We start from the raw sequence: 12,956 nt of genomic DNA, 5'->3' as shown, positions 1-12,956 counted from the left end.
TGAACAGCACAATACTGTGCAAAATAAATAACAAGCCTCTAGTGAATGAAAGAAATTATTGGCAGCAGTACAGCCACCATTACCAAATGTCAGAAATGTAAACACTAAAAAAAGAGAAAGTTAAAAGCGCCATGACTTTCCTTCCAAAAACGTCAAGGCGCGGGTGCGTGTCTGCGTTGCAAAGGGAGATGCTGATGTTTCAGCCTCGTGTGCATTTTCAGTTGCAGATCCCCAATTCCAACCCAAAGACAGCGAGTTGCTTTGACCAATGCACGTGATCCCACTTCTGATCTTCCCTATCTATGCCGGCTCCTACTAAACGTAAAATATTTGAATTTGTTGTTCCAATCAATCTGTATAGTTTCCTTTTCCTATCACTCGTCCATAAATGCTCTGCACTGAGAGAATTTATCGTTTTTCAGCATGAAGTGTATTTCAGCTTGGAAAATGTATCTTGCATTTACTAATAATCTTTATGGTTTCTTTAGTTAAACCAGCTGCTGTATGAAAAGGAAATTATCTCTCGGTCGGCTGGCTCGTTCTGTGCTACATGTGCTCAGGGCTGAACTGGAAAAGTTGAAAATTAAAAAGATCTTCTCTCATGATTGAGAAAGTTATTTAAACGTGTTTTAATCAGCTATCTTGCATGAGTGAAATATGTAATGCTGGGCTGGAAATAGCAGGCTGTCTCACATTCATTTCCTATACGTAAGGAATTTGATTAGAAAGAATGATTTCTAATTGAAGCTTTGTGTCTGGTTGTGATTCTTCTTTCAATACTGTCAGGGCAATTAAATCAGCTAAAGATAATCTTTAACATTCACCTGATGCAGTTAATTAAGGGGGGGAAAATGAAACACTGATTAAATGAATCGAATCCTATGTTGCAGGTAGCAAAGTTTAAATTGGAAACCAGAATTCACAATCATTTGCTTTGCTATTTTAGATATTTCACTTTAAAGAAGCAAAGCTTCCTTAACCTAACTTTGTCCATTAAAATATTTCACAATGGTATGTATTATCCGCAGACAAAAGCGAACCCTGATTTAAGAAACACCTAATAACTCATCAGCATAATTGAAAACAAAATGCTTTACTGTGTCCTTCCTCTGCCTATATCAGCCTTTTTCCAACACACAAGGATAAATAATGTTTCAGCTCAACAAAGAGTGGACTTAAGTGCAATAAATGAAAAGAAAAAGAAAACCACCGAAGACCCTGATTCAGCATATGAGTATTACGAGTTCCAGCAAAGTGTATGGGAAGGCACAATAATATCCATGCACATGTGCATTCAAATCCAAAGCCCTACACATGCAACTACATTGGTAACATCACCACTTTCGTGCCTTCCCCTCCACTCTTGCCACTACATTTATGTTACAGCTTCCAATCAACTCAACGGTTTAAGGGAGCAACCCAAGAGGACTGGAAGAGGAGTCAGAAAAAGCTGCTAATTCAAAATCAGCAAATACTGGCTTTGTACTCCTAAGAGAGCAGGCACAATTTTTATCAGGTATAAGACAATAAAAAAATCATTTATGAATTGAACGACACAGTGAAAAATGGAAAATTTGTATTTTCTAGCACCCATAACCAAAATATTCCATTCTGCCTTTCCCATCTGTCCTTTATCTTTTGCCATAACAGCAAACAGGCCAAAAGCTGTTGTGAATTGCTTTTTTTTTTTTTGCATTGACACCTTAAAGTTCCTTAAAAAAATAAGTCCAGAAAGTGAAGACCACGTACCTGATCACCTATTTGACATGCAACAAGGTTGTGCTGATTGTAGCATCCAGCAAACTTGATATATTTGAGCCAGTTTCCTACATCTGGTTGACTGGCATCTATGCAGAACTTCACATTGCAAAACTCATCCAAGATCTAAAAAGAAGAATATGAAAGAGTAAATCTTTCTGTTGCTGGCTGGGTGTACTAATCAAAAGATAAATCACAGGTTTCCAGATAAACAAATGGATAGTAATAAAAATAATAATAATATAGGTGTGCTTATTCAGAAATATGTTTCCCTGGTGAGATCTGTTTTTAGGAAGGATCAGAATACACACATAATTATAAAAGCACAATAAACATTCTGAAAAATATCTTGACAAACATATACAAGTAATTGAGATGTGTAATTATTGCTATGAAAGACTATGTTAATTTAAGATGGACCTGATTTTCTATGCATTCATCAATGACTACATTTGAAATTATAATTATAATTAAATCAGATTCTGCCAGGAAAATAACAAAAATTATTAAAATAGATGGTGTTGGTTTCATTTGAGGTTTCTGTTTTGTTTCAGAATTTACGTTGTTTGCAGCTCCCATTTAGAATTTTCAGATTTGTTGCTCTGAACCAAACTTTATTTGGTAGGCAGAGTTATTTGTCTTGTTTTAATATTACACTTCCCGAACAGTCCTGTGCAACACTTAAATCCCTCCCCCTAACTGAAGCAAATAACAAAACTCCTTATGTCAAAATAAAAGAGAATAAATGAAAAACAATGTAAACACTCATGCAAACCATGGCAGAATTCAATACACACCAATAAATGGTTCCAATTATGCAGACAATAAACAAATATAATGAGACTGCTCGTGGACAAGCTAAAGAGGATGTTCTATTCTAATATTATGACAAATTACTAATCGTTACAGCGGGTTGAATATCATTATTTGCAATCTTTACCATCGGCCTATCTGAAACTTCCCAGAGCATCCCACTGCTGAACTGTAACTTCTCCGGCTTGGCACGGGCATCAGCCATCCCGTTTTATTAGGAAAATAAAAGGAAACAACCTTAAAACGCCCCAAACGAAAAGCGAAAGGAGAGGGAGGCTGTGCCCCGCCGGGAAGCGCCTGGACCCGCGGCCAGAGCGGGCGCTGCCGGTGCTCGGTCACCGGGAGCCCACGGAAGTTCCTGCCCCGGGCTCACGGCCGGGCACTAAACGCGCAGTGCCCGCGGAGCCCGCCCGGGACAGCGCAGGGACAGCGGGGGCTGCCCAGGTCACGGCCCCCCGCCGCCCCCCCGGGGACCGGGATCGGGATGATCGGGATGCTCGGGATCGGGCCCGTCCGTGAGGTGGGGGTGCGGTGGGTGCGCGCAGCCCCCCGGGGCTGCCGAGCATCGCCCCGCGGCACCCGGGTGTCTCCTCTCGTCCCCCGCAAACGGAGGGGGAAAACCTCAACCCCGCAGCCCCCCAAATCCCGCGCCCCAACGAGGCGCGCTCGGTCCCCGCGGGCGCGCGCGCTGCCCCGCCGCCCGCACCTCCGGCTCGTTTTTGGAAGGGGGAACATTTAATTTTTCCCTTTCAAAGCGACCCGCGAGGAGGGGAGGGCGGCTCACCCCCCCCCTCCCTCCCCGGGCCGGCGGAGCAGGGTCTGCCCCGGGGCCGGCGGCACCGACGGGGCAAGGCGGCCCCGTCCCGCGGGGCCGGGGCAGCGCCGCCGCCGCGCTCGCCGCTCTTACCTTCTGTCGCCGGGAGCCCGCGGGGGCAGGGAGGGGGGAGAGGGACAAATATCCTTCAGGCGGCTGGAAGCAACATCTCGGCGCTAAACGCGGGCGGAGGCCGCGGCCGTCGGTGTCCGGGGCAGCGGCGGGCGCGGCGCGGGGCGCTCCACCATGTGCGGGGGGCGGCGGGGCCGGGGCGGGGGCTGCCGGCCCCGGAGGGCTCAGCGGCGGCGGGGCTCGGCGGGTTCCTGCCGGTTCGCCATCACCGTCCCCTTTCGGCCCCTCCTGGTCTTATCGGTTGCCTTTGGGGGGGGGGGGGGGGGGAAAAAAGTTTCCGGGGAGGGGGGGGAAGGGGAAAAAAACAAAAAAAAAAAAACACCCCAAACCCTCACACAAGCCTCTTCAGGGAGGGGGGAAAAAAAGAAAAAAAAAAGAAAAAGAAAAACAACAACAACAAACCCCACCGCGCACCGCTCAACAAAACAAACTTCTTTCACTTCTCCGCCGGGGATGGGAGAAAAGTGAGTGCGCGTGGGAGGGCGGGCGGGCAGCTCTCCCCCTCCCCACCCCCGCAGCCTGCCCGCGGCGCTGCTTCCCCGCCGCACCCCCGGGCAGCGCCCGGCCCGGCCCGGCCCGGCGCGGCCCTGCCCGCCCCCCCTCCCCGCCCACCCCGTCGGGCCGTGCCCGCCCGCCGCTCCCCCTCCGGGCACTGTCTCTTTAAAGCGGGGCAGCCCCGGCCGCTCCGGCCGCCTTTCCCCCCCTCCTGCGCGGCCCCCCCGGCCCGGGCGGCGGCGGCGCTCCCGGCGCGCTTAAAGCGACAGCGGCCCCGCGGCCGGGGGTCACCGCCAGGTCGCGGCGGAGCGGCCCCTCCGCGGGGGCGGCCCCCGCAAACCCCCCCCGGCCGCATCCCGGCCGTGCGCGGTGCCCCGGGGCCCTCGCCCCGCTCGCCTCTATTTATTCGCCGCTCGCCCCCGCAGCCCCGAGCGGGAGCCGCGCCGCGCTCGCCCCGACGGCTTCTCCCGACGCTCCGGGAGCCGGCGCGTTAACCCGAGTTGTTCCCGTCATCGCGTCACTCTGGTTATTAATAACAATTTTTAATGAAATGCAACTTTTTTTTTCCCTTTTTTTACCGGCCAATTTTCCCGACGACCCCCCCCCGTTTGGTGCCGCGGAACCACCTCCACGTTTGCCGGCGCTTCCTAAACGATTCTTTTTTGTTTTTTTCCTCCCCCTTTATTTCTTTGGTAACGAATCCCATGAATGGAGCGGCGGGAGGCCGGGCTCTACCTGCCGGCGGGGGCGGCGGGGCCGGGCCCGCTCCCGCTCCCAGCCCCGCGGCAGCGCAGCCCCCCCCCCGGTGCGGGGCTCTCCGGGCTCCGCAAATAGACCCGAAATCGCGCAAAACCGCAAACATCCGCAAAGTTTGGAACAGCTCTCACTACGGCGAGATCCACGTATATTTGTGTGTTTTGGGAAGAGGGCAAGGAAAAAAAAACCTAAGAGTGCTGAGTTGTATCTTTTATTGCACCATCCAGAAGTGCCACCCACTTTTTTTTTTTTTAAGTGCATATATATTTTTCAGACTGAAAGTGGATTTTTCTTCCCCGGGGGGCGACAGGGGCTGGGGAAGGAGCACGGGGAGAGGGCGAGAAGCCGGGTGACAGGAGATGCTGATGGATTTGTCTCAGCGGCCCGTTATCTGTGACATTGACCTGTTAGCTCAGATAATGGCTATTGTCCGAGGGGAGAGAGACGAGGGGAAAAAAAAAAAAACAAACCTCAGTGGTAGTAGGTAGGACAGGAAAAAAAAAACTTAAAGAAAAAAAAAATCCTTTGTCAATAACCTCAAAAAACCCAGAGCGCCCGGGCCTGGGAACCGGCGCCCGCCCGGTGTGCGGGGCCGTGGGTTCCTGCCCTCCCTCCGCTCCCCATTGTTGGGGATTTTTTTCTTTCTTATTTTTTTCTCTCTCTCTCTCTCTTTTTTTTTTCTTTTTTTCTTTTTTTTTTTTTTTATTTTAGCCATAAATTGGCCCGGCTCGCGCTATGAGCTGTTCTATTTTCTCCCTGTCAGGATGAGGGATTTGCTTTATGATGCATTGTGTATTAAATACAAGTAATCTGGGAAACTGATTGCTCGAGCCCATCGGCCTGATCAGAGCCCCCGATAGGAGCCGGAGACCCCCCCTTACTCCCCCCCCTCCCCTCCGCTGTGCCACAAAGGGAGGAAACGCGGGTGGATAAACAAAAGGGGCTCCCGGTACCGGCGGAGCGGGGCTGCTCCGCGCCGGGGCTCCGCCGCCGCTGGGTGGCGATCGCCGCCGGGGAAAACCCGCTTTTTGGGGGGAAAACCCCCTTTTTTAGTAATTCCCCTTCCTGCAGCACTCCTGGCGGCTCCCTCCAGCCGGGTGGAGGGGAGCACGGCCCGAGGAGGAGGAGGAGAAGGAGGAGAGGGGGAAAAGGCACAAGCGCCCCAGCTGGAGGGGGGTCAGCCTGGCCCCGCCGCCGGTCGGGACCTCCAACATCCCGGTGCGGGGAAGTGGATACACACATCAACACACCTCGATGCATTTCTTTTTTTCTCGTTTCAACCTTTTAAACATCTCTGTCGCCTTTCCCCTCGGTTCGGTGGGCGCTTCAAGAGGCCCGAATATTTCCACAGGGTCCCTTTGGCAATTGTTTATATAAAACAAGTCGCTCTATTAGTGGAGCAGTCAGGAGTTAGTACTCCAGTCTGCTAGTAATCCCCACCAGGCTGTAAACTGATGCCTCTTTTAAGCCTTTAACTTCATGGTCGTCCCAGAAGTAAAAGTTCTCCTAATGGAGACCCTATGGGCATCGTGCATTCCAGCACATCATTAAAGCAAAGCAAAGCAGCTCGGCCACAGCCAGATGAAATAACGGCACTGTCCACGTTTAATGGGCTTCCTGGGGCCAAATGCTGCCGAGGACAATGGGGAAAAATCAGACAAGTCGCTGGCGATTTTTTAAATACCATAAATGTTCATATTAGGCTTAATATTATCCTTATGTTTATAGACAAGCCACTTCACAACCGCCTTTTTAAGTGGGGTTTAATGTTGTATTTCTCAAGGTGACTAAACACAACATTGAGCATCCTGACTAACACTGCGGGGAGTGCTTGAAATACCGTGTGAGTGCATCAAACGCGGAGAGAGAAAGGGAAAGGAAAAGCAAAGCAAAGCAAAACAAATGCAGAAAACAACAGCCTTCTGACATATCCAAAGGCTCCGGGACAGGAAACAACGACAAGCAGAAAAGGCGACACAGTTTCTGCATGTCAATTCCTCCCACCTCATGTTGTGGATGTCAACTTAAGGAAAAAAAATAAAATCAAGCGAAAACACAAGTGTTGCTGCCGATTTCAGGGGGAAGATTTGCATCACTTCCAGCCCTTGATGAAGGAGTGGGGTGGGCATCGTGATGCCCCTCACGTTGGTGCCCTGTCCCTGCTGCCCCTCCTGCCCTCACACGCTGCCGGGCTCATCCATCCCAGCCAAAAGGCGGTTTTCACGCGAGGGAGAGGAGGGGAAAATTAAAGGTAAAAAAATGTAAATAAAAAATTTCCCTTGGTCTGGAAATGGGCCCAACTGAAAGCATGTTAATCTCCACCTCAGTAATTTGGTTCTCCTGGAGAAGACAGAAGCCCTGCTGCTGTGCCCTACACTTCATAAATCACGTCTTTATGTGGACAAGGTCAGGGCACCTAACAGCTCAGACATGGGCCTTTGCAGTGGCTCGGAGGGCTCCGGCATGTTTATTCTCTCGCACAGATCTCCGAGGAGCAGTCCAGCACGCTTCTAATTACTTTTGATTATTTTCATTTGCTCGGGTCAGGCTGGCTTTGCCGGCACTGCTGGAGGGTGGGTTTCCTCCCCCCAGCCCGGCTGTGGGATGCAGGGGGATCGGCGCTTTCCTGCGCCCAGAACCCCTTTCCCCAGGGCAGCGCAGGGCTCTGGGGATCCTTGGGGCTCTCCCCACCAGCAGAGGTGGTCCCCTTTTGGCAGCGAAGCCCAGAACCTCCAGCTGAGTCAGGGACTCTCATAACTATCCCCCCCTCATAGTCAGGTAGCAAGGGGCATTAACCGGTGTGAAATGAGGAGTGTGCAGAAAAACACACACCCTCCCTGCTGAAAATACCGACTGCCTTCAGGGGAAAAAAAATAAACCCCAAATCCTTGCAAAAAAGTTAGTGGGGTGCATGTGCAGGCGGTAAAAAAAGTTGAAGGGCCTCTGTGATTCCTGTGGGAACAGAGGTGTGCTCGGGGAGCTGTGGAGCACACACAGCTCCCAGCCATACAAAGAGGCAGCGGGTGTTTAGGTTCACTCTCTGACTGCTGCATGAGTCCCCCCGGCACAGCACAATCTATAGGGAATTCATGGTGCCATGGCACACATGAGTGATGCTCCAGCACTGTTGGGGTCCAGGTGTGGGTGAAGCCACCCCTGCACTCTCACAGGCACTGCTGCAACTTGCACCCCCTCTTATGGTCTGTAACAGCACAATGCTGCTACTGGCACAAGCCAAACAACTACCCGAGTACTGAGCAGAAAGGCTCCACTTTCTCTCTCCTATTAAAATCTACACTTTAAAATAGCATAATTCCTCTGTACCCCGATCTGAGCTTGACAGCCCAACCCCACCTTCTCATCTCCCATTGTCCTGGTGTGTGTGATCCCAGCAGACCTGCTGCCCTTGTGTCCTACAGCCATGTGTGCCAGTGGCTCCATCCCATCCCAATGGTCCAAGTCTCCCCGTGGGTGTGGGTCACGGCTGATGGATGAGGGGAAACTTCCTGAGCAGGGGCTGCCTGGTGGGAGGGAGTTTTCTGACAGATGCTGAGCTGTGCTGCTGGGGTTCAAGCCTGGATCTTTTTGGACCTTGGGTGTTACTGCACACTAGGAGAAGGCAAATCGCAGAAGATTTACCCTCTCCATCAATAAGGAAGATGTAAAAATGAGTCACTGACTAGTATCCAACTGCCTGGGTGATTTTGCTCCTGCCTTGGGGAGGAAACCCTGCAGAAACTGCCCTTCCTTGCAGCAGGACAAGATGTTTGCCTTACTGCAAATAAACCATGGCACTCGCAGAACACCCTAAAATTTGGTGCTGAGGGATGCAGTGCTGCTTATCCACCCCCTGCTGTGAACATGCTCCTTGCAATGGGAAAAAATCTCCTCGTTTTCCTCCTCCAAACCTTCCCCTAGGTTTCCCTGCCAAGGCGTGTGTTCTGGCGCCGGATGCTGAGGACTGTTGCTGTTTTCCTTTGTAGCGTTCATTACTTCCATTACAGAAGAGTCTGGAAGCCTCCAAATCCAGCCTGGGCCCTGCTCACACTCAGGGTTTCTGTACCTGCAGGGTGAGGCAGTCCCCGCTGGGCAAGTTTGGCACGAGTTTGGCTACAATAAAAGTCGGGGGAGAAACCTGCGTTAGCCAGCTTGTCTTAGCACCTACTAGAGACAGGGCACTGTGAGGCTGCAGCTGACTGATGTGGGTGTTGGCCTCCTGTCCAGCCAGAAGCTGTGCTTTCCTGTGCTTCACCTTTCTCATGTTTTGAAAAGAAGCCAAAATCCTGGAGAATCTGGAAAACTCCATTGGCAATGCCCTTATTCTGCATCTCCCCCCGATGTACTTGGCAGCCTGGAAGGCTCTTTTCTTTTTTAACCACCCGAAGAGTAAGACCTTGAGCTTGGCTCTCTGAATACTACCAACATGACTAAAAAAACCACCTGTTTGGGGGGTTTTTTTAATCACTTTGTCATTCATCCTTGCTGAAATGCAACTGAATAAACCTCTGAGGTTTATACCCATTTCTGGTTCCCACGATTTGCTCATCCAGAGATGGAGCAGTGGGACCCATGGAGCAGACAGAGGCTCCACATGGGGTGGCCAGAGGCCCCCACCTGATGTAGCCACTGCTTCTCTGCCTGAAAACACAACATTTTGCATAGGCTGCTCTAAAAATGGAAGATCCCTAAAAAACACTCCCTTAGAAGGCACGATATCCACGAAATAGGAAGCACAGTGTAAGGATTTTGCAGACTTCCTTTGTATGTATGTGCATAAGAATTTGACAAGGTTCCATTAATTCTCCATTTCTTTCAAATTTTTAATTTTCAAGCCTTCTCATTTGACAAAAAATCTGACAGTCTGCTTTGGAAGACTTCTTCTAGCCCCAGAGCATGGGAAGACCCACGGAAGGAGGGTGTGTGGCAGCAAGTCCTGGGGAGCCATTTGGGTCTAGGCACTATCCAGAATCTGACAACAGAATTTACAAACCAAAAGGGTGGAAAAGAAAATACAGAATCGGGGAAAACTCCAGGACAATAGAGATTGAAAGGGTTAAACAACAGAACTTTACACAACTAGAATAATGTGATGCATAACAGGTAATGCTATTTTAATAATCAATTTTAGGAGTGACTGGCTATTTTCAAAGCATTCCTATTGTAGCCAAAGTTTTAACTAGGCGTACAAGAGTGGGCATAAACACCTGTGGACTTTATAAGAGTAAGAAGCAATTTATCACCCAATAAAATGTCAAACACTCATTTTAAAATTTTCAGGTTTGCATTTGCTATTTTAAACATTACATGTGTGGATGGTTCTAGGGGAGGTTCAGAGAGGAGGATACACATCCTACATGCAGAAACACACGTGCAGACAGCCAACATAACCAGCTCTGCAGCCGGGAAGAAAACCTGCCTGAAAGCATCGGTGTTACAGTTTCATCCCTCCTATGTTTCTTATTAAACCCATTGTGTTCATCGACCAGAGTTGTCTAAAACCTGAACTAAATGGACATTAAGTTGGTTGCCATATGAAATTACTGCCATTCGATTTTCAGATAAACCACAAAACTTGATGAACTAACATTGTTCCAGTTGAATTAACTCATCATCCCTGGGAAGAGAAGGTTGCAGAGGAAAGCGAGGGCTCTAATAGTGATGATTAATCCTCCTCCTATTGCAAGGCACTTGCCTGCAAGTAGAGAGATGCCCTGCTAAAAGCAGGCTGAGGATCCACATTACCTCCAAAACATCTCTGCCCTGCCAAACCCTGACAGTAGTGTTAGATATTATTTACATATGGGTAGGAGAGGGAGAATTCTTTGTTATGGGTTTGTTGTGAAACTATAAATACATTAAAATCCCCATCAACAGTTCAAGTCATGCTTGGTAGATAAATCCGAGGACTGAAATTCAGGAATGTTAATTTATTCAGCCGGCGGAGGAACATGCAAAGTTGATCCTTATCCTGTACCCTGGGATTAAGTCATAAAGTATTTGGACCATGGGTGCCATGTGAGTGGGTCAGGCTCCCCACCACAGGCAGGCAGAGCTCTTCGTGTGCCCCCACCCTGGGTGTGCAAACCAGGGTCCTGAGCAGTAAATGCTTAACTAGCCCCGTGCGTGCACGGCAGCCCACCTGGGCGTGCATGTGAAGTGCTGCTCCACATAAATTAGTCACACATGGCTAAAGGTGCCTGATTCATTTTGAAAAACCTTACTCCCAGAGCTACCTGGCTTGCACTAAAGAGATTTTTGCTCATCGGGAAAATTTGGGGCAGGGAGGGGGGTGAGAATATATTTGATGCAGGTGTCCAAATAAACCTGTCCTATAACCCATGGATCACAATGAGTTATTAATGAAATAGCTGTGAACATCAGCGTATCCTTGTGGCAGATTTCCTTCATAAATGAGTTGAACATTTTCCAGTTTCAGGAAAGTGCTGCTACCTATAAACTTGGAGATTAAGGGCTTTTTCCCCTAAGACTCAGATCCCTCGGGGCACTTGTGTTCTGGCATGCATCCCTTATTTGCCGAAGAAATTTCAAACTTGGTAATTTAGCACCATACTGATAAAACAAAGGGGGAAAGGGAAAAAAAAGCAGTTGGGCATGTGTGCATGTGAAGGAGGAGGGAGGTGAGTGGTACAGCTTCAGGCATTTTTTTCTGTGGCTTTTTTATCCACAAGTCACGCTGCAGATTTTTTCTGAGATTCATAGAGAAAACATTCCCAAGATACAACATATAAGATGCATATCAATCCACAAACTGAGTTTTGCAGATGCAAAATGACCTGCACAATGTGAAGGAGGATGGAGGCTGTTTTATAACCATTTTTCCATATAACTTATTTAAGCCTAAGATGTTGGGGTAAATTTGCCACTAGCAGAATTATTAGTATTATTAACATTGCAGCAGCACCTAGAGGCCCCAGTGGAAACTGGGACCCTTTGTGGGTAGAAAAATAATAAATATGAAACTCTGCCCTGAAAAGCTTACTGTTGGCGTGGATGGGATAAAAGGTGTGCCAGATGGGAAGATTATAATTTTATTTTCACAGATGGAATACGGAGTTCTGCTCATGGAGAAAATCAGTGGCAGAACCTCATGCAATATTTTCCCATAACTTTCACTCACTGAGAAGTTGCTTTTTACTCCTTTCCTTTGACTGCAATGAACAGAAGCACCCATCTGCCCGCTGGTGCTCATGGCTTCCCATGGATAAATAGTGGGAGTCTGCTTGGTCTCTGCCAGTAAAAACAGTCCTGTAGGCTTTAATATGGCTCATCTGTAGCAGACATTCTACTTTATCTCCCTTTTTAAGCTAGGAAAATATTTTAGCTTTGTAAATGAGCAGCTGATGCTTTGGAACAGATCTTCAAACATAAGCACGTTGTGCTGATTGGTGCTGTAAATGAAAGCTCCTCCTATAGAAACAGTTTTGGGGAGGATACGTCAAACTCTGCCTTTGACTTTTGTGGCGGAAATGTGAAACGGAGTTCATGATGTCAAGTCTTGTTGCTAGGAGTCCTCCAGCAATCATGCAAGTGCTGGACATAAGATGGATCACGATCCCCACCAGGCAGAGGGGGGAGAGAGTGCCCCAACCACCCCATCATCCGCTGCTAAACCTCACTCAGTGACTGCAAAAAGCAGCAGGGAATGGGCACGTGCTCGGGGTAGGTTGCGACTTTTTGGGTCCATAAAAGCAGAATAAGGCAATGTGTTGAGAACAGATATCTTTCCACCAGGAAGAATTTCAGAGACTGTATGATCTGTGTTGCTGAGAATCCAGTGTGGTAAATACGGCACTAAAGGTCATTTCTTTCCCTAGTCTTCCCTGTGCTGGAATTCTCACATGGAGCAAAGCAGGAGATCCACTGGGGTTAAAGAGATGTCGTAGGATGTATATGTATTGACTGAGGAAGGTGGTCATCTCTGGGGGCTTTTCAAGGAGTTATGGTGAGATCAGTGCCTGGAAAGGTGGTCACATATTCCTCAGGAAAGCATCAGCAGCTCCGAGTCCTGAAGATCACACTGACATAAGACAGTTGGCTACCTTGGAGCTGAACTGGTAGCCAGAAGTATTGATGAAGCCCAGACAGAGTGCCATTTCCACCCAAAATTACTGTGTAGTCCTGGAATTGGACAGGACTCTCAGACCTGACCCAGGCTGCCCAAGGGCTG

The 12,956-nt window shown here is 49.0% G+C and overlaps 1 protein-coding gene across 7 annotated transcripts in view; it reads right to left on the bottom strand.

Moving 5' to 3' along the window:
• The window catches only part of MECOM (MDS1 and EVI1 complex locus), a 333,473-nt gene that overhangs the window by 44,385 nt on the left and 276,132 nt on the right, over positions 1-12,956 (bottom strand). For 6 of the 7 annotated variants that reach the window (XM_027685628.1, XM_027685630.1, XM_027685629.1 and 3 more), the window contains exon 3: positions 1,750-1,884. In XM_027685628.1, the coding sequence (XP_027541429.1) occupies positions 1,750-1,884 (135 nt within the window). Of the gene's footprint in view, positions 1-1,749; positions 1,885-3,478; positions 3,597-12,956 lie in introns of those variants that run through there. The other variant, XM_027685632.1, reaches the window with a different exon arrangement.

Source organism: Neopelma chrysocephalum, unplaced genomic scaffold (genome assembly GCF_003984885.1).
Source record: "Neopelma chrysocephalum unplaced genomic scaffold, ASM398488v2 Primary Assembly neopelma1_69, whole genome shotgun sequence".
NCBI classification, from domain to species: domain Eukaryota; kingdom Metazoa; phylum Chordata; class Aves; order Passeriformes; family Pipridae; genus Neopelma; species Neopelma chrysocephalum.
Note: the sequence above shows the minus strand (reverse complement) of the source record. Positions and strands in the feature narration are given on the sequence as shown.